Raw genomic sequence first — 21080 nt, forward strand, 5'->3', positions numbered from 1 at the left:
CAGGATCCTCCTCTGTTTGATCTGCCAAGGGCAGGAGCCACGTTGTAAGCTGTGATGACATGTGACAAGCTATGACTGTAAAACGTATTTATTTATTGGTCTTGACAAAGGTAGGAGCTGGGTTTTTCAGAATTATAAAAAAGGACGAGTCCAAGGGCATGAGTGGGAAGTTGGGATGGACACTCACTGTTGCCAGATGACACCATGTTGGTGACACACAGGTTTGTCACACGCTGGTCTCTTCTGTGACTGGAGACAAAACACAGACAGATCTAACCCGGGCTGCTCTGTCTGTGGTGCACTGGAAACTCATCCTGTTCCTAGACACACTCTTGGCATGTTATGAAGGCAGACTGGATTATGTGGGGATCTTTTTGTTCCTTTACTGGTTCATTAAAAATAAAGGAAAATATGAAATAAAGAGGGAAGTTTTTAATTTTGTTTTTTTCCATGAGTTTGTTAGTGAATACATTCAGAGTATTTCAATACTGTCTGATGCCAGTATAACAGTTTAAGACTGTTTGCTTAATTCCTGAATGTGCACATTGTTTTTAGCAAACATTATAATTTATGTTTGTCCTGCCTCTCTTCTGATGAACCATTGGATTCAGAATATAAACCAGGACAGGCAGCTTCTCTGCCCCCCTGCTGCAGATGTGTCCCAGTCCCAGGGTGAGCAGTGCCCTGTGCTGGGCACGGAGGGGTTGCTGAGTTCCCCAGCGTGCAGGAATCTCCTGCGCTGAAAGAGAGCGCTCAGCACATCACAGGAACAGCTTACAGAAGCAGGGTGTGTAATTTTTAATAACTGGGATAAAACCCCTCAGTGACATCTTTAAAATATAAATGCCTTTTCTTGTTTCTTTTATTTCCTTGCCCCCTCTTATTTTGCCTTTTCATCTCTTCTCCTTTCAATTCCATTAAGCTTCATTGTACAATAATGTATCACAGCGGACTTTTTTCAATTATGTTTTTGATTTTTTCCTCCTTGTTACTATAAAACTCCAGATGTTTTGAGACTTCATGGTTCTCTGGATTATTTTTTCCTTTATTTTAATCTTCTTTTGTAACATGCCACACATGTGGTATTTTGGCCTTTTAAGATGCTAGGCTATGCTAATCAGCCATAAGTTTTGGGGTAGGATTTTTTTTTTTCTTTTCATAATTACTTTTTTTCCCCTTCTTTCTGCTGTTGTCTCTTTAATTGTTTTCTTTTTTTCTATTTGTTTTATTTTTTGTTACCCCAACTGGTTAGTCCACATCAGTCGTAATGGATTCTCCCTTTGGTCTGAGGCTGAATTCTTTATGTTAAGCAAATTAATTCTTCACTCCAAACTTTCAAACTCTCTTACCTGTAAGTAGATTATGAGCACGTTTTTCACCTTGCTTGTCAGGACAGAACTGTTTGCACTGAAATTGGCCCCCCAGACCAAGAGCACAGACTGTTCTTTAAAGATTGAGATGGTGCAAATAAATTATACTTTAGATGCAAACTGGAATGGAAATATTTCCTTGGACATTAAGACAATGAATTACTGATCCAGAGAAGCAAGTTTTTGAAGTACATGTAGGAAACTATACTTTTTATTAAAAAAATCTAAGGGTACTGGAGAGAAGCATTTGAATTTATTTGTGGTTCTTTGCTGGCATGGATGGAGAAGGGTTTTAATTGATTTTGTTCAATATTAATTTTGTCCCCAAAACAAACAGATCTGGCTTCAGATATTAGAACAACAAATCTTGGATTGTGTGCTGTCCTTTAATTTCAAAGAGCTTGTAAGCTATTCAAAAAATCCCAAATAAAGAATAGTTTCCTAATTACATCTGAGGAAATAAAGGGGCTGACATGGGGTGTCTTCTTTGCTTATTACATGACCCTCTGAATTTTGCATTTTGTTCTTTAAAATGTTGCCTCATGTAATGTTATTTTTGCCTGCAAGCCATAATACTGCATTCAGTCCAACTGTAATGAGGTTTCAGAAAATTGTTTGCTTTCCAAATGACATATTTAGCAAAACCTTATGGCAAAATCTGTGGCTGTCAAGCTGCTGATAGTAAAATATTCCCAACTTTCCTGGTTCATTCTCATATGTTGTACCAAACAAATGCAACTACCCCTGTTTTGACAAATGTTTATACTTCTGCTTGATTAAAGAAGGATTACTAAGAAGAGATTTTAATGCTAGAAATCAGCTCTTGTGGAAAGGATAGGATGCTCTGATAGTTTCCCAGATATTTTGGATTTGCTAGAAAATGTCTGGAAAATGTCTGTTTGCTCACTGAAGTGTGTGACCTACTGGCACCAGAAGAAATAAATGTATGAATATTCCAGTTCTGGAAGCAACATCTGCCCCGTGCAGGGATGGTGGCAGGCAGGTGGCTGGGTCTGCACTCAAGAGGGGTCTGTTTGTGTTGGGGATCTCCTGTGGGCAGAACCAGACCTGGTCACTCCTGAAACCCCAGGTCTAAAGGAGTCCTGCGTGGGCAGGCCTGCATTCCTCGTGGATCCATCACTCCTGGGGTTCCGGAATGCAGGCTTAGGGGCTTATCAAATTCATAAAATTGAAATAAAAGAGACAGCCCAAAGTCTTATTTGTAGTCAGCGATGATCAGCTCACCTCCTCCAGGGACTCTCAGTGTATTCGTATTTCCCTGTTTCATGGTAATTAGGAAATACACAATCTGTCTAACAGCATAAAGAGAAATAAAGAGTGGTGGAAAGTGTGAGGATGTCAAATGGTTGGCCACAACTTCCCTAAACCCCAACAACATGAAGGATGTATTGCATTTATACTGTGGCTTACTTTTCTTTCTTCTTCCCATTCTGAACTTTTTAAGCTTTTCTTCTCTTGCACACCAGCAGTTGTACAACACCCTGGCTAAAGCCCTAAATGCTTTTTTTAAAGACAAATAAATTAAAGTACAAGCATTTTTGCCCAAGACTGAGATGAAATAGCATGTAGTGTTGCTTTGTAAACATAAATTGGTCAGGTTTCAGAAATAAAACCTAACCCAGAAATTGGCAAGTCTTTTTGTGTTACAGTTACCTTCTACTTTATTGTAATCACAAAGGGGAAAAAAAAACAGCTTCAACAATTTAAATCTGTAAGTTTGAATCTGGCTAAATAAGTTTGGATTCTTCAGGATGTTAAAGTTGAAGTACTCAAACAGTTCTGTTGAGTTTAAGCAAACTCCTTGCATGACCCACATTACTCATGCGCTACTATTTGCAGGATCAGGGCTTTACATCGTAGCTACAACAGCGAATTGAACATTAATCTAATCAGGAGTTAGCTGGGACAAACAAAGCCCCAGAACAGATACTTTGATTGTGTTGTGGGGTGGAACAACTCATGTGTTTAAGTTCCTGAGGTTCGTAACAATTTGGAGCCCCGTGTGCTTCGAGCCACAGCCCCAACATTGGCCTCAGTGTGCTGTAAAACATTGATGCTATTTAAAGAGTGGTGTGGCTGTTCCCTCTCCTCCAGAAGGGATACACAGCCTCACAGGATCCTTTTTCTCATAGCATGTTTTTCAGTAAAATTTTCCCAATTTTGTAATCAGTTGGGAAGAAAGAACATTTCACAATGTTCGTAAGGCCTGTGGATGTTTTGACCAGACATCAGATTTCCTATTGATAGCATTAAATGCTTTGGAATGAAATGTTTTGGGTTTTCCATCTGTAGGCTGTCTGAGATGTCAGCAGCCAATATGACCTGCTCTTTCCCTTTTAGGTCTATAAATAAAAGGCAGCTTGTTTAACTGTTCTTGCAGCGGAGAGCAGAGGTGTATATTAATGAGCTTGCTCTAATGGCACACTGGACCTATTTAGCACTACGACTGTGAAGGCTTCTCTTTCTCAGTCATAACTCATTTCCTAAGAAAATGTCAGTTATTGCTTCACCCTATGGTCTGAGCTGGTTAGTTTATAGTTTATTTCTTCTGATCTGTACCACTGACAGATATTCTAGACATGACTGTGATTAAATACGCTTAAGAAAATGGTAAACATTTGATAATATAAACCCTCTTGGGAACATGCTGTTATTTCTGCGTGGCAACATTCTCAGGTGCATTCAAAGTATAATCTGGAAGCAAAGAAAAAACATTTTAAGCAATTACAGTTATTAGATTAAACTGTTTTGTTGGGAAAATTGTGATGGGTTTAGATCACGGTGAGATAATTCAGTGTTTTTATAAATATGCTTTTGAATGGATGATATTGCAACAGCGACACTGCGGTGAGTTTTTAGTGTGAAATAAAGAATCACATATGTATTTCCATATGGTAACAAACTAGTTTGGTCCCATAAATTTCTACGAGGTATTTTTTCTTGGTAGAAGCTGTGTTCTGAAAGCAGCAGTAGTTACAAAACCCAATAACTGCATTGTGTTCTTCCTGTAATCATGTGGCATTGTTTTGTGTCTGTGCTTGGGTGTGCGCAGCATTAACGATCTCACAGCAAAGACAAAAGTAGTAATTGCAATATAATTATTTTTTTTTATTGATGAAACTTGTTTTAAGAGCTCTGTTGACATTTACAGACTTTGAGGATCATGCAGCGTTTGTTACAGTTATCCCAGGCATCAAACGTCCACAGAATGTTTGGGATTGTAGGATTAAGCAGTGACAGATTGGGGCCAGATGTCTGGGAGATCCCGTAAGTGGCCTTCTCAGTTGGTATAATAGCTCTCACCATCCTGAAGCCCTTTTGAAACTGAACATTTGTTCTTTGTAGTTGAAGCTGAGACACTTGTTGGGATGGCTGTATCTTCCTGGAGGGTATTTAAGAAGGAGAATGAGCACCCCAGATTCCAAGAGTAGCTTTATGTAGTGTAAGCGTAAATGCTACACTCCAAATAGCAAGAGTAAGTGGAAGGGTTAAAAGGATTAGTGAGTAGCAGTTCAACCCAAGAATTACCTTACAAAGTTCTCTTAACAACAGCAGCTCCGTTGAAGTTGTTTTACCACTCCACTCCAGGGAAGCTGTTTCCATATGTGGCCTTCCGTAGGGACAAACTGTGAGAGACACAGCAGATCCAGAATCAAGAGAGCTGAAGAAGGTGTCCTGCAAAGTGCAACTCTCTGCAGCTCTGAGTGGATTCTCAGCCCCACTCTGCTCAGCTCTTTGCACCAACTCCATTCCTCCCTCCCTTTCAGACCTTTCACCTTCAGCTTCCTCTCTTCCCATCACTTGTGGCAAGGTTCTTGTCCACTCTGCTTTCCTCTTGAAGGGAATTCCTGTTTCACCAACCCAGCCTTTGCCGACTTGAAAGTCTGAGTACTGCAGTCACATCATTCTCTTTGCTGGTGTATTTTTCCACCTGACATGTTTATCCTGAGTTTATCATTGCACTGGGACCATCCCACTGTCTGTTATCCAATTTAATAGAGCTGGGTAACACAAATAATGTGAATCAGGAAATAATAACATAAATAAGAAAATCTCTGAGTGTCCAAGTGTATGTGGTGATGGAGGAACCTTACTGCTGAAAGCATTGGACATATTTACCAAGAAAAGGCAGCTGACCACAGAAGGGTCTGTAAATAAGCCCATATTTGTTTGAGTGTTTGCTGCTTACACTGCAGCTCTGAGCATTTCTGGTAGGGCCTCCTCCTTCTCTCCCTGAAGTGTCAATCCAGAAAACCCTTAAACATATGTGCTTTCATGTGTTTTAAATTAAGCTTGTGTTTAGATATTTTAGGACATTTGCTGTTGGAATTTTTGCTACTGACATCAATGAGCGTGGAGCTGGACCTTTAATGAGTTTGGATTATTCTGCATACCTGTCTACTTTGCATTAGGCTCTAGATATGGAACTGAAGACTGGTAATCCACTAGAAAAACATTCTGAGGGTCAAGATCCCTCCCTCTAAATTGGAGAGAGGTGGATTTGATGGCTGGAGTGCTCAGTGAGTGAGGAATGCTGGTCACACTGAGAGTGGTGTAAGATCAATGTTCAGATGGGACATTGGTGACAGGTGGGGTCCCCTGGGGGTCTGTAGTGAGACCAAGTGCAATCAGCAAATTCATGGGTGGCACCAAGCTGAGGGGTGCAGTTGACACTCCTGAAGGACAGGGTGGCATCCAGAGGGACCTGGACAAGCTCCAGAGTGGCCCATGGGTTTTCAAAAGGCCAAGTCCAAGGTCCTGCAGCAGGGCAATCCCCAGCATCAACACAGGCTGGGGGATGAAGGAGCATAAAAATGCTCCAAGGGATGGAACGCCTCTTCTGGGAAGAAGGGCTGAGAGCTGGGCTTATTCAGCCTGGAGAAGGCTCCAGGAGGTTTAGAGCAACCTCTCAGTGCTGGAAGGGGACCTGCAAGAGAGAGGAAAGGGACAGTACTTCAAAGGGATGCCACACTGTGGGCACACTAATCAAAGGAGGCTGGAAAGGAGGAAGACTGGTAATAAAATGGAAAAAAGTGATCTTTAGGACTTCGGAACATTCACTCAGCTTTATGGAATGTCCTATGAGAACTGTGAATTTGCTGAACTCTGCTCTCTTTTTCATAGACTTCAGCATTTTTGCACATTTCAAATTGCTCCATCCTGAATCCTTGTCAGATTTTTAGTGATGATTGTGAAGCAAGTTTGTTTCTTTTGAAGCCTCGGTAGCTTTGGTCACTTCCAAACCCCCTGCCTCCTTGCACCAGCTCAAGTGTTCAGAGGTGGGTCGTGGCCAAACAAAGCTTCTGAACTCACAAACTGCATGTCTCCAGGTGATTTTGTGAGCCTGTCACAATGGCTGTGATGGGAAAAGATGGAAAATATATTATACACATCAGATAGTTGTCTGTACACATACCCAGTCTGCCATTCAGACAGCTTCCTGCTCAGGACACTAAAATTTCTGGCAGTAAAAGCCACATTGATCCTTTGATGTGTGAGTGGCTGGAACAGGAGGAGAAGTGCCAGAAACCCCTGTGCCTGCAGTGAGCAGAGCTGATCTGCCTCCAGTGCCAGGACACAGCCTGCAACGTGAAGTGCTGGCTCCAGAATCCCTTTGGTTGCTGCGTTGAGGTGTTTACAAAACACACTGGGACGAGCAGAATGTCGCGGGCCTCTCTCCATCAGTGATTTGCCTTTGGCAGGCCCTGGAGATCGGGGGCCTCACGTTACAGCACCTTCAGTGCTCCTCCATCTGCAGCTGCTTTCCCTTCCCTCTGTCCCCCTGCACTGCTGGGTGCCACAGCTGAGTCTGCAGTCTGCATGCACTGGTGTGTGTAAGAGATGTGTGTGACAAACAGGACTGGCAAGGTGATGATTTCTGTGGTGTCATCTGAGGAGCCACAGGTTCCTGGAAAGCTGCTGAACAAAATCTTCACTCAGCAAAAGGAAGTGACAAAGCATTTGCTGATTTTGTGAGAGTCAGGATTTCAGTGTTCATGAGCAAGAATCATAGAAAAGCTATGGCTTCTAGAAACAATGGTTGGAACAGGTTGCTCAGAGGAGCTGTGGCTGCCCCATCCCTGGAATTGCTCAAGGCCAGGTTGGACAGGGCTTGGAGTAACCTGGGATAGTGGAAGGCGTCCCTTGGTCATGGCAGCACTAAGTGAGCTGTGAACCTTGGAACTGAGTGACCCTTAAGGTCCCTTCCAACCCAACCCAAATCTTATGAAGATACACCAACTTTATTTCAGAATCGCTCTTAGTGTTGATAGGAAGGTGGATTGGGTTGTGTTTCTCAAAGTCATTCCTTGAGATCATAAATCCTCGAGGAACCAGGTTTTTATCTGTGTAGAGGCATAAGAAGATGTGCAGTGCCATGAAACAGCAATATCCACAGAGTGGGCAAGGATATGCATTCCATCACCTGAGTATTTGGATGCAAGTATTTGAACACGTGCAAGTATCTGAGTGCATTTTGTGGGTGTGCAGGTGCACGAATGAGCACACACGAGATGTGCTCCCCCGGGAGAGTTCCCAAAGCACATCCTGCAGACACTGCCTCCACTGCCGTTGTCTGTAACACTGAAACTGAGCAGTGAGCAACGCACAACACCCTTCCCTTGGCCTAGTAGCTGGAAATTTTACTCACTTATTTATTCAGATTTAATTTGAAACAGTGACTTCTGTTATGAAGGCTATGCAGCGTTTTATTGCTGAGCTCCCTAATGAAACGGGTGCTTAAGAAGTCAGAATTGCTCAGGTTACTGGTTGTGTAAATGCCGAGAACAGCTCTGAATGATACAGCTAGTAAAGAAAAGGGTGCAGAATAACAGCAGTTTCTTTGGATTGATCTTCGAATGGATCAGGTCTTCCTGTAATAGTCCATGCTCATCTGCTTCAGTGTATAATATTTCAGACACCTGAAACCAGGTTCTAACCCGCCAGCTTCTCTTGCTCTCTGTCTGTAGCAGCTAATTGTTATTGCCCACAGTGGTTCCCGTGCCAGTTAACATCTCAGAGGATTCCTCAGAACACTTGTTCTTTCTTCAAATTTTCTGTCCTGACACCGTGTCTTTAGGTGTTCAGTTTGTGTGAGATACTTATAACCCTTGTATTATTACTGAGCTGCACACCATGACTTCGGTGACAGACTAAATGTACAGCACAATATGTTGTGTTTCATCCATAAATTTCAACAGATGTTTAAATGCTGGTTGATTTATTGCACGTCCAACTCGGTTCTTACACTGTTCTCATTGTGGCTGCACATGGTTTATTTCATAGAACCTTACAATGATTTTTTTTTACGACGTTTTTCAGTTTGAAGGGTGCAACAAGGCATTTTCTAGGCTTGAGAACCTCAAGATTCACCTGCGGAGTCACACCGGGGAGAAGCCGTACCTGTGTCAGCACCCTGGCTGCCAGAAAGCTTTCAGCAACTCCAGCGACCGGGCAAAGCACCAGCGGACACACCTGGACACCGTAAGCATGAGTTCACTCTGGGAGCTGCCCCGAGCTGTGCAGTGCCCCTGGTACACACTGGGGCCTGCAGGGGGACCTGGCCTTTTCATGAGAAGAATCGTAGAAAACTCAGCTATGAGCAAGTGTATTTGGTTTTGAGCTGTATGTGCTTTGAGAAATGAAATAGTTTTGTCACAGAGAGGCATTAGTTTGTGTTACTCATGCTGAGCAGTAAGTTACGCAGGAGAGAGTTACTCAGCAAACTCTGCCATTGTTCCTGTTCCAGTAAGAGGAGGCAGCAGCTCAATAAATGTGGCTGAGTGGAAGCTGAGTCACTGCTGTGCACCGAATGTGTGTCATTGTCTCACTTCCTGTCCCCTTGTGAGTGTTCTGAGTGAATGCAAAAGCTGCTCAGACCTCTCAGTGGAAGGTAAATGCACCTCAGTTTTGGACAGTAATTTTGTAAAAGTGAAAACAAATCTGTCTCATACCTCTGTGGACTCGGTTAAGTGCCCTCCATCAGAATTAACAGCGAGAAACACACTCTTTTATTCTCTACAGCTGGTAGATCTGGCTTGACTCTGCAGCTCTTGTCACTTGTCTCACACAGAAGATGGGAGCCTGTCAAGTGTCTTGGGCTCTACTGAAATGAAATCACCAGATCACAGGGCAAGAAAGCAATGAGACAGCTTTGCAGACAGTCATGCCCTCAGCATAAAGCTTGTAAAGAATAACAGGCAGAGTTGCTCCTTGTCTTTTCTCAAAGAAGTGAATATATGGTTTAGTTTGGCCAATTGTTTATGGGGCAGAACTTCTGAGTTTAACTGATATTTACTTTTTAAGCAGTTACACATTTCAGACAGTGCAGCATTAAGGAATGTCTAATGTACATTATGCCTTGCAAAAACAAACAAGTAAGAGAAGCAAGTCAGTCACATTTTCCAAACCAAAGCACACTTACAATAACAATGTTTTATTTACTTGAAAGTCAACCTGAGATATTTGAATTTTTAATTTGCATCTCTTTTGAAAGTGGATATACTAAATTGCATAGAGCTTTTAAATTTACTTGCATGAATCTAGTAGATATAATTTTTATTAGCAAACTCACAAATGCAATGCCATCTATTAGTTTTGAGAGAGAACTTACATGGTTACTAAAATGAGCACAAATTCTTTGTGTGTGTTGTCTGTGCAATATTGAAGACAAATGTCTTAACTTTCTATTTTCTTTTCTTCTCTTTTCCCTTTATCTCTGTCTTTATTATCTGAAATGCTCATAAATCAGGAAAAAGGTACAGTAATAATTTTCTAATAACTTTCTTAAATATCTAAGAACATCTTCCATGCTATTCCATGGCAGGTTCTCTAAAGCTGTTTCTGTAGTTTCTGTGTTTCTGTGGTCCTGCACGCAGGAACTGAGTTCCACTTACCTGGTTTGACTGAAGCCCTGTGGTTTAAGCTCAGTGAATTGTGTGAATATGAAAAGAGAGCAGAGCTACAGGACGGTGCTGCTGCACCAAACAACTGCCTGGAATGTCAGAGCAAATCACCATGAACCTTTGCAAGGGTGCTCAGATTCCCATCTAGTTTCCCTGTGATTGAATTGAATGATTTTATCACTAATTTGAATGACATCAGTGATTTGAAAAATACTCTGCTAGTTTTTCTGCCAAGGGATTTGTTAAAGTTTTCCATAGCTTTTCCTCAGGTGTCAGTTCTCTGTGTTCCAGACACTCTGAATAAATCTCCTTTGCCCTGTAACTTTCTGGGTAGGTGCTGTGTTAGCCTGTAAGGTCATGAATTGGTGAATGATTCTATTATTCCTTCAGAAATTTCCTGCTGGCTGGACAGAGCAGCAATACTTATCCTCTGGAGGTACTTACAAAGAAAGGGGGTTTATACAGGCTGCTTTTTCCTTATTGAGTGCATTTGGAATTGGTTTTAAAGCTTCTCAGTGTAGGTCACTCCATCATTTATCTTCTCCAAAGGAGAATCTGTAAATCATTTCACTTATGGTGTATGTTAGTTTGATCAAATCCCTACTAAATCATCTGGAAGTAGATCCTTCTCCTAGGCAGGAGCAGAACAAAGGGAACCTGTCTGTCCTTGTGGTAAAAAGGGCACATCAGCACTCCTCCAGGGGCAGAGCCACTGGGTTTAAAGGACCTCACAGTCACTTCTCCCAAAACTGGTGGGATTTTTTCCCTTCTGTGCATCCTCCTTCTGAAACCAAGGGGATTAAAGAATGTGACATCAAGGTCGTGGCAAACCAGTTCTCTGCCTTTGAGAAGACACCAAAAGGATTTGCTAGTCCTAGCGAGAAGGCTGAGGTAATGCTGATAGACGAGCAAAAGAATGTTCCATTTAACTTGAAAGCTTTGTGAGCTGTGCCATGCAGCACTATTCTGCTGGCACTTAAGCCAGTGGTTACTTAATAAAAAGTGCCTTTGCTCATTTTAGCAATTGCACCTTCATTTGGAGTTTGTTCTGTAACCCAGAGATAGTGTTCCATTTGTTGGGAATGGGCACAGCCACCAGAAGAATTCAGTGTGCATTTCAGTCTCTGGGCAGGTCCCCTCTGAGCCTCCTTTTCTGCAGGCTGAGCCCCCCCAGCTCCCCCAGCCCCTCCTTGTTCTCCAGACTCTTCCCCAGCTCTGTTGCCCTTCCCTGGATGTGCTCCAGCCCCTCAATGCTTTTCTTGTGATGAGGGGCTCAAAAACTGCACCCAGGGTTCGAGGTGGGGCCTCACCAGTGCCCAGCAATCCTAAAATTTATGTAAATCAGAACTCAAACCCAGAGTATCAGTCTTTATAATTATACTGGGTGATCCCATGATAATTTTGCTTGCTGTAAAGGCTAGGGAATAAAGAAATGCTCTTAAAACCCATTCAGTTCCACCTGACTAGCATTTAGCTCAGCCCAGTAAACCACACCCAGCGTGCCCGTGCAGAATCCCTTCTGTTTGCGTTGTACCTGGTTTGTGAGCTCAGACAGACAGCGCGAATGTGAGTGCAGCAGAGAGAGGGAGCAGCTCAGGCCCAGCACTCCTAGAGCCATCTTGGGCAGGCACAGGGTGACATCTGTCCCTTTTCTGGGGACAGTTGTTCATTCATTTTCCCTTTTGCTCTGTTCCCAGAAGCCGTACGCCTGCCAGATCCCCGGCTGCTCCAAGCGCTACACCGACCCCAGCTCCCTGCGCAAGCACGTCAAGGCGCACTCGGCCAAAGAGCAGCAGGTGCGTAAGAAGGTAAGAGTGACACGGAGTGACACATCCCCACAGCTCCTCAGAGCAGTCATCTCTAATCCACCTTTAACTCATGTGTTTTCAGATCGGTTTTTCTGCAGTATCACAGAAGAAAACTTAAATAGAGCTGATTTTCCCGTTTTTTGATCACTGTTGTTAACCAGACCACCTTACATATTTGTACTTTCAAAGGCTGCCATGCTCTAATTTCAGTGTGCCCCACACTTTCTGTCCAGGTGTTTCTTTTCCTGTTCATCTTTCCTACACAAGCCCAAACTGTGCTGTCATTCACATAAAATGTCCTTGCATTGAGTCTCCACAATCAGCACTAGCTGATGGTATTTACTAAAGTACCTGTGAGCACATCATTTAAAACACAAATGAAACTAAGCCAGGGTACAGTGGAAATGCAGGAAAGAGGAGTTGGAATAGAAGAGATGTCCTTGTGTCAGCCATGCCCCCTTCCCTGGTGCTGCTCCTCCTGTAGAGTTTTCAGCAGTTTGAATGCAGAGTGTCCTTTCCAGGACAGCTGTGTGTCCCCTCTGCCAGATGTGCAGGCTGAGTAGCAGCTCCCAGCACATCAGTGACCACAGCTCTGCACGCTGTGTCACTCAGGGATCACTCATTGCTTGGTGAGCTTTGTGCTGGGAGAGACACATGCCCAGCACCATCCAGGTGTCCATGGAGTCAAGTCTCTGCACATATCAGCTCTAGTCAAAAGTTTTATCTACCCTGGCCACTGCCCAGTTGTCCATCCCAATTTTGTATTGTGGTTTCCCTACAGCTTCCCTACAGTTCCACAGGATGTGCTCTGTGTGTGTCCCACAGGTCACAAAATTCCCAGCACTTCCCTAGATTAACCTTTGGCTCATAATGAGAGTGAGAGTCAGAGTGCCATGGCAGTAATTGATTAATTCTATGTAATTAATTCTACGTAATGAGAGTAAGAGTCAGGAGGCCATAGCAGTAATTGGCCACAGAAAGAGAGTGGCTGTGGCACCAGAATCTTCTGCAATTGCAAGGTCTTTGCAACAGGAAGGTTTCTTGCATGAAATTCTCAGCAGATTGTGGAAAGCAACTGTGCTGCCTATTCCAAAGCAGAGAACTTCCCCATTTTTCCTTCCTGTGGTCTCTGGCATACTTCAGAGAAACAAGGAGGGAACTAATTCCTGACACCAAATGTGTTATTTGTTCATCTCTATGTACTGAGCTGAACAGGTTAACATGTCACCATCCTTCACATCTAGGGACAGTCCCCACTGTCACACCTTGCCACCTCCTGGGGCCTCCTTCCATTTCTACAGAGCAAGGTGGGAAAAAAAGCCCAGATCCAAACTTTGTGTTAAAGGGCACAAAGCACTTCCTGCAGCAGCAGCAGGAGGCCTGAAGAATCAATCCAGGACAAATTTGTTAACACCAGCTGCAAACTCAGGCTGCTTGGATGCACTGAGACATCAATATCCAGGGTTTCATATCACTTAATCTCCTGCCTTGAGGAGCTTTCCAGTGTGCATGTACACAGCCTCATATAGACTTATCAATTCTATCTTAAAATAATGTAACTTGCCTCCCACACCTTATATGGTAGACCAGTCTAAATCTGCGCTCCTCCAGTGGTTTGAAATCATCTTCAGATTTCCTGTCTCATTTGTCCATGATAACTTTATGAATACTTGATCCTCTGACTTCTTCCTCAAACTAAAAGGCACCTGAAGAAGCAGCAGATTTTAAGTGTGTTTTGGTCAGGCTCTCTTAAAAAGAATCAAAGCAAACCTGGCTGATAAACAAGAACCCCTCCTAAGTATTTCACTTAAATATATTAAAAAGCCCCAAGACCTTTCACAACTAAGTAAATCCCAGTGTTACTGAACAGCCTAATTTAAATTTCAGATTTAGGAAAAAGGGCAGACTGTTTATACTCACTTGCTTGTTTTTGGTTATAACTCAGCAAAGGCAGTTGTCTGTTGGTGTCAGCTTCCCAAGAGTTCTGAGTGGAAATGACCTAGCCAAGAAAGAAAAATTAGCAAGCTGTTCTTGTTAGAGATGCCAGCGTGTCTTGGTTGAGATATGCAACCAAAATGTGCCATCTCTGATACAAAACAAAATGCCTGAGCTTAGACTTGTATCAAAGGAATCCTGAGCACTTAGTTCATAGCTTAGGGGATTAGTGCAGTGGTGATATTTGGTTGTTCTGAAAGGCTTTACAGGAACAAAACAGGAGAAAGTTAGCTGTTAATTTAGTAGTAGTTTAATTGGCTGCAGATGCACTCTGTGATCCAAATGTCAGATGTTTATCTCGAACCCACAAATGGCTGTAGAGCAGAATTCTGAGAAGGTTTGCCTGGGCCCTTTATTTAGAATACCCAAGCCCAGGGGAGATGGGTATGTGAGGCTGTACCCATAAGGACAATAACTATTAATGGCTGTAGAATATGATGGCTGTTTGTGTAATGCGAGCACTCTGTTATGACAAAAGCTTGGCAGCATCAGCATGTTTGAAAGAGAATTAGAAATGCTTTTCTTTCTTAATTCTCCTCTCCTGCTGTTTTTAATATGATCGACATTGTGGTTTTCAAGAGTTTGCTTCAGACCCTTCTGCCAGAGCTTTAATTTCCACGGAGCAGGGCTGACACGTGGGTGGTACCTCTTCCACATCACCGACAGTGCCGCGCTCTGCCAGTCCTGAGATGAGAGGCACAAACCCTTTTCTGTCCCTGTCAAATGTCCTTCCAAGTGTCACAGTTACAGGGTGGTGCAAACTTTTTGCCACAGAATCCAAGGAACTACAGAAAGCCTGAAAATGTGCAGTTCAGCTACTCAGGAAGGTTTGAAGGAACACAGGGTACATTATTTTCTGAAGCAAACTGCTTGTTGATGTAAGATTAGCACACTTAACTCGTGCACTTCAGAAAACCATTAAAAGTTATCTCTAATTACAAGTACTACACACATGCTTAATTACACTGATTTCCTAAGAATGGCATTTCTTCCTTCTATGTATAATCCTTAAGGAGATATCTGAAGTTAATTATAAATAATTTGATTTTGCTATGTAACACAATGTTTCTTTTATCCTCCTCTTGTAGTTAAAGTCCTGTACTGATATTGAGCAAGATGTACTCAGTGAATGCTTGGCTATCCAACAGCTCCACACCTCTTCACAGCACATCCTGGATGGGAAGTGTGGCAGATCTGCAGGTCCTCACGATCTAATTACAGGTAAGAATACTTCTGATAAGTGTGGTGCTAAATATGTCATATCACAGAGGATTTAAACCAGAAAACATTTGTCACTGTGGAAGGTGATGAAAACTCCAGACCAACAAATAATATGAAATAATTCTGTGAGTTGGTCACTAAGGCCTTGCTTTTTTGTTTTTTCAGAATTAGAGAAATAGCACCTGCTAATTCCACATGAAGGGGCAGCAGCCCTGCCGAGAGTCTGTCCCTGTCCCTTTGTTCTCCTCTCAAAGGGAGCCCTGGCTTGGGCAGAGTGCAGGTGCAGGAGCTGTGCTCAGCCCAGGTGGATGCTCTGGCACAGACTCCCAGCAGGAGGGTTTTCTTCAGGGGCTGCAGGAAGGCTGATGAGGCTGTTATGATGCACTTTGGATTATAACAAAAAATATGGTGACATGATTGGGGAGAAAATTTGAATATGGAATGTCAAACCTTCTTCTAATGATATTTTCTAGTATTTAATCTTTCTGTATTCTTTTGTTCTTGTGGTTTGAATAAGAGTTGGCCCTTTTCAGGGACCTTAGACTCTTCTATACATTTTAACGGAACAGAAAAAGAGGCTTTCATTCCCTTCTGTGGGAAATAAGATCTACATTCACAGTGTTTGAACCCCAGCAGGGGATCCTGAATCAGGGATGTGCATTTTGAGGTCCTGTGTTGAGGCAGCAGAGAGAGGCACTCCCAAAGGCCAGCAGTGTAATCGTAATCTGCCTTCTGCAAGAATCTCTGACTTGTTTTGGTTTACTCTGAATATTCAAAGCAAAAAATGCATTTTGCTTGACATCTATCTTCTTTTCTAGTTCAAGTTGCATTAAAATGTTGGAATGTAACTGGTGAACAGAATGGAGTAGAAAGGGAAATACCCCATCACTCTGATGTGCTTTCCCTGGAGTCTGCACTCAGGGCTTGCCTGTGGCTCCTTGGAAAGTGGGAGAGAGCTGGAGGGGTTGGGGGTAATTTCCAGCCTGTGCCTGTGCCAGCTGCACTGAGGGAGCTCTGTGGGGGCAGCACTGAGGGCAGCAGTGCCCTGTGCTGCCCCTTGACAGCCCCATGGAGCTGGAGCAGGGCTTGGCCTCCCCCTGGCAGGCAGGGCAGGGAGGAGCATTGACATTTTCCTCAGAACAGGCTGCACTTCAGAACCTCCGAAACAGCCTCAGATTTCAAGTGACAACGATAAAACAGGAAAAGAGTTATTAGCTCACAGATAAACAGACCATCCCTAACCTCTCAGTGTCATTTCAGAGGATCTCTTGTGAAATGAAGGATTTTATCTGTCCGTAACTCTGCCTTTGTCTGATATGATTTCTGTGCTGATTGTATCAATCCATCACCAGGGTGTTGTAAAAAACCTGTAAATCTTCCCTGATACTTCCATCAGGTCGCTCCACATGAGACCCCATCAATGCACACTATGAACAAGTGCCAGGGAAAAATAAATCAAGATTTATTTGGGGTGTTTTGCAGTGAAACAGAAGTTGCTTCATCTTCTGTGCAGTACAATCCACAGGCAAAACTGTTCCTCTGTCATTATTTAGGGTATGTAAACCAAAGTGCTGATCCTTACAGAATTAAAGCATAAGGACATTCCTGCTGCCACCTATAGTCTGCAGTGATTGCACATTTGCTCTTTCGAATAAGCTGAGGTAATATTTTTTGAGAAGTCAGCTATAATACTGTATATAGGTTATACATGGATAAATAGTGTAGGATGTCCTCATATTCCACTTGAAATATGAAAACATCCATGCTTTGGGCTTTGGAGTTTGGTTTTTGTGTTGTTTTTTTCAAAGAAACCACATTATTAATGTGCAGAGCTCTGGGCTTTAGGGATCACTTGGATTCCTGGAGAATTTCAGTTTTGTCTTACTCCAAGTTAAAGCACATTTTAAATATGTCAGGGATGAAAGCCCATCACAGAAAAACCAAAATATTGAAAAAGGCCCCATCCCTTGTGTCTGACTTCAAAGCAGGTAAGACAGTGAGCAGAGGAATGCTGCTGCAGTCAGAGGAACCCATTGTTTGCTGAGATCTTCCTCCTTTTTCCCTCCTCATAACTAAGGTGGAGACATTAAATTCTTCCTGTGGAAAAGAGCTTCTGTCATTCTGGTCCCACTCAGGCATTTTCTCTGGGTTTTATTATTGTTTGCCTGCTCTCAGCATAAAGCTGAGGGGGAAAATGCTGCTGGTCACAGATGCTCAGAGCACTGTTTTGGCCACAGATGTTAAGGTTAAAGGCCAAGCCGTTTAAAATAGTGATTGATGACTTCTGTTTACAAGCTGAGATGGTCAATGTATGGAGAGGCCCAAGGTGCACACGCCTGGTGTGGGCTGCACTTGCAGGAGTCACTCACAGCAGCTCCAAAGGCTTCTGTGTCACTTCAGGTACACAGAATGTCAGTGCTCAGTGCTGAAGAAAAACTGTAAAAGGAAAGAAATCTTGGAGATACTGAAAATTATAGTGAGACTGGACTAGCAGTCCAATCAAATCCCTTGATTTGCTCATCCTTGGGGAGGGAGCTGGGGTGAGGCAGTGGATGGCTTAGGGGGTTTGGGGACAAGGGACACCGTGTGCCAAACTGGGCATGAGTGGTGCTGCACAGAGATGCAGGGAGAGCAGAACTCACTGATGACAAACCCCACGAGCCTCAGGGCACAGGTCCAAGCAGGGGCCTTTTCCCTGAGTAAGTGTGATCAGGAAGCCAAAAGACAGATCTGGGAGAGGATGTCCCCAGCTAGGAACTCTCCAAGCCCAGCAGTGAGCACCTGGTGTCCACCCCAGCAGTTCCACAGATGGGTAAAATCCTCTGCAGAGGGGCTGGGGGTGGCAGAAACTGGGGGTGACAGGGGTTCTGTTTTCCTTTGGTTTTGGTGGGTTTGAGGGCAGGGATGATGTGGGACTCGGTTATTCTGATTGTGGGTACTCAGCTACTCTTCATCACCTCAAGGAAAGGCCAGGAGAGAGACATCCTAAACATTCATGAACTGTCCAGGGCTGGGATTGAAACAAAAAACATGGGGTGTGTTTGCTGGCCACTACACCACTAAGATGACCTTTTCTTGAGGGTTTTTGAGCTTTTTGCACAAGTTCCTGCTGGGCCAGCAGTGTCGGAGCCTTAGAGCATAAACAGCTTGGTTTATGTTCTGCAGTTTCCTCCAGGCTGTCAATATACCTGAACTGGTGGTGTGGGAAATGGAGCTGAAGTGCAAAATGACACTGAACAGTCGAGGTCAAATTTGGCTCATCTTTCAAGCCTGACAATGAATGTATGAACAGAGAGGATCTGAGGGAAGTGGAAACTCTTGTATTATGAAATGGACTGAAGCCACCAGTGGAAAAGCATTTCCACAATGTAGCGTCCTTGCTACTGACTTACTGTTACCAGGAGAGGCTTTGACAAATAAATCCTCGCATCACCTGGGAACATCTGACTTCTTAAAGCCCCTTCTGTCTGGTGTGCAGTGCAGAAAGCAAGTTGTTTTCACTGGCTGGTTGACAAATGTTCTGTCTAGCTGGAGACAGAGATGATGTGGTTCAGCTTTGTTGCTTTAGATCTGTCAGCAGCTGAGGACTCATTGTTCATGAGGGGTTTTTGACTCATCTGAAGCCCCTGACAAAGGTGGCTGGAATCTTGCTTCGGTGGTTCTGCCCTTCAGTCACACACAGAAACAGATGCTGACATTCAGATGTTGCTTCTCCACGCCAAGGGTGTCGCACATTCCCCACAGCTCTGGATTTTCATGTTGCCTTCTGCGTGTTCTGTGTCACTGGGAGGGTTTGGGAGGGTGCAGTCCAGAGCCCTGCCAGTGACACGGGACAGGCCTGAGCACAGCTGGCACATGGCTCTGTCCTGGCTGTGCCCACACTGAGTGGGAAAGAACAGGTACAGGTACAGGAGGAGAAAGGCCCCAGCGGGGGTGTGGGGTCTCTGTGCTCTGGACACTGTGGGAGCTGGCAGTCCTCACGTGCTGCTCACAGCCTTCAGGTCACAGTGTGAGTGGCACTTCTGGTCCTCATCCATGTGCACATTCCCTGGGAGGGTGGCACAGAACTGTGGCAGATGTGTTGCGGGCAAAACTTAAAGAGGAGAAAGGCAGAAAAACTGGGAAGAGAAGGACAAGGACCAGGCTTTTCCCAGAACAGCATGGCAAGGAGCCAGCCCTTTTCCCCTGCCATAAGGCAGCATTTGCACACTCCATGCTTGCACTCCTGTGATGTCTGTCACCACAGAGACCTGCCCCCAGTGCAGCCTTCACACCAAAAGTCATTGTGAGGCCCCGAGCCCAGGCAATGCCTGTCTCGTTGCATGGTCACTCTTCAGAAGGGAGAAAACAAATTAATTCCAACTTCTTCATCCAAGAGCCCTGGACAAAGCTTCCTTAACAATAGGTGTGCACGAGGGCATGATAGGCACTTGGCTGTTGGTGCCTTGCTGCCATGGTAGAGGAGAGTCCCCCAAAATGGTACATCCACACTCCTTCAGTAATTCTGTACTAGTGAACCTGTTTCCATGATCTCATTAAAAAATTCTCCTTGTTCCTCTTCGCATTTAATTTATTGGGGTTTCATTTGTATCAGTGTGTGATGTTTGTAAATGGTCTGCGATGTCCAGCAGCTTAGTAATGGAAAGTGAAATCAGAGTTTGAAATGAGCAGCAGAACCCAGGGCACCGTGGTCTGTTTTGCTGTGTGAGCTCCGTCCCCTGAGCACTGCGGGTTCTCTCTCACAAATATAGGAAAGGCAGGGTAGGAGTCCTGCCAAGCCCTTGTGGCTGCCAGGAGGGTTCCACAGGTCTGTGGAGTCCAGAATCACCTGGGGGACCTGGGAGGGCCAGAGAGGAGACACCCACATGTCCAGGTGCCATGGCACAGCTCTGAGTGCTGCTCAGGCTCAGGGCTGTTCACTGACACACGGGCCCTGCCCTACGGCTGCGGCTCAGGGTCAGCTGCGGGGTAGGAAGGAGCTGGAGACTCTGCAGCTCTCACTGATGCCTCCTTGCTTATTTTGTTTTGCCAACTGCTGTGTGTTGCCAGGCATGTACAGCGGATCCAGCACCAGCCACAGCGGCCCCTCCCCAGCCGTGCTGCCACCTCCTCATGACATTCCCTCAAGGCACCTTCCCCTGGAGCCCGCCCTGTCCAGCCCACATCACCACCAGCCGCCGCCGGAGAGCGCCAGGGACGGGTACGTGTGTGATGTGAAACGTGCTGGGCCTGGTCTGGCATCATGATGGATGAGGAATTGTTTATTTTACTTTGCATGGATGCTGTTCAAAAGAAAACACTGGCCCAAACGAAGCAATTTTGCTTGGGTTAGAATCATGGAATAATTTCGTTTTCACGGCACCTCAGGAGGTCATGTCATCCATGCCCCGAACAAAGCAGGGCAAACTTGGACATCACCATCAGGTTGTTCAGGGCCTTGTCCTTGTCTTTGACAGAACACAATGGGATTTTTTTTCTTCATAGCATGCGGTTACATTTAGATTTTAATTTTGTTTTTTAATTCTTGCTGGATGACTTCTTGTAGGCTTGGATAAGCGCAAAGAACTTTTCTCAGCTAACATGAGAAACCTCTCAAAGGGTAAAACCTGAACCATGACTCACTCCAGAATCAGGCTGTGTTTGCCTTAGTAAGACTCACTCAGTGTCAGAGCCACGGGCTTTCTCACTTCCTTGCTCTCTGATAAGGTTTATCTGCAATGCACCTCTCAGCAGAGGCTCTACCCAGGCAGATCCTAATCAGG

The 21080-nt window shown here is 44.3% G+C and overlaps 1 protein-coding gene and 1 long non-coding RNA gene across 10 annotated transcripts in view; one reads left to right on the top strand and one right to left on the bottom strand.

Moving 5' to 3' along the window:
• GLIS1 (GLIS family zinc finger 1) overlaps positions 1-21080 on the top strand; it is a 177986-nt gene that overhangs the window by 135859 nt on the left and 21047 nt on the right. For all 6 annotated transcript variants that reach the window (XM_063407056.1, XM_063407057.1, XM_063407059.1 and 3 more), the window contains 4 exons: positions 8712-8873; positions 11992-12102; positions 15186-15318; positions 20368-20518. In XM_063407056.1, the coding sequence (XP_063263126.1) occupies positions 8712-8873; positions 11992-12102; positions 15186-15318; positions 20368-20518 (557 nt within the window). The remainder of the gene's footprint in view (positions 1-8711; positions 8874-11991; positions 12103-15185; positions 15319-20367; positions 20519-21080) is intronic.
• Positions 4308-21080, bottom strand: part of LOC134555462 (uncharacterized) — a 65329-nt gene continuing 48556 nt past the window's right edge. For 3 of the 4 annotated variants that reach the window (XR_010081431.1, XR_010081432.1, XR_010081433.1), the window contains 2 exons: positions 14023-14101; positions 4308-5017 (listed from right to left, as the gene is read on the bottom strand). This is a non-coding gene — a long non-coding RNA (uncharacterized LOC134555462). The remainder of the gene's footprint in view (positions 5018-14022; positions 14102-21080) is intronic. The other variant, XR_010081430.1, reaches the window with a different exon arrangement.

This window comes from Prinia subflava, chromosome 10 (assembly GCF_021018805.1).
Source record: "Prinia subflava isolate CZ2003 ecotype Zambia chromosome 10, Cam_Psub_1.2, whole genome shotgun sequence".
In the NCBI taxonomy this organism is placed as follows: Eukaryota; Metazoa; Chordata; class Aves; order Passeriformes; family Cisticolidae; genus Prinia; species Prinia subflava.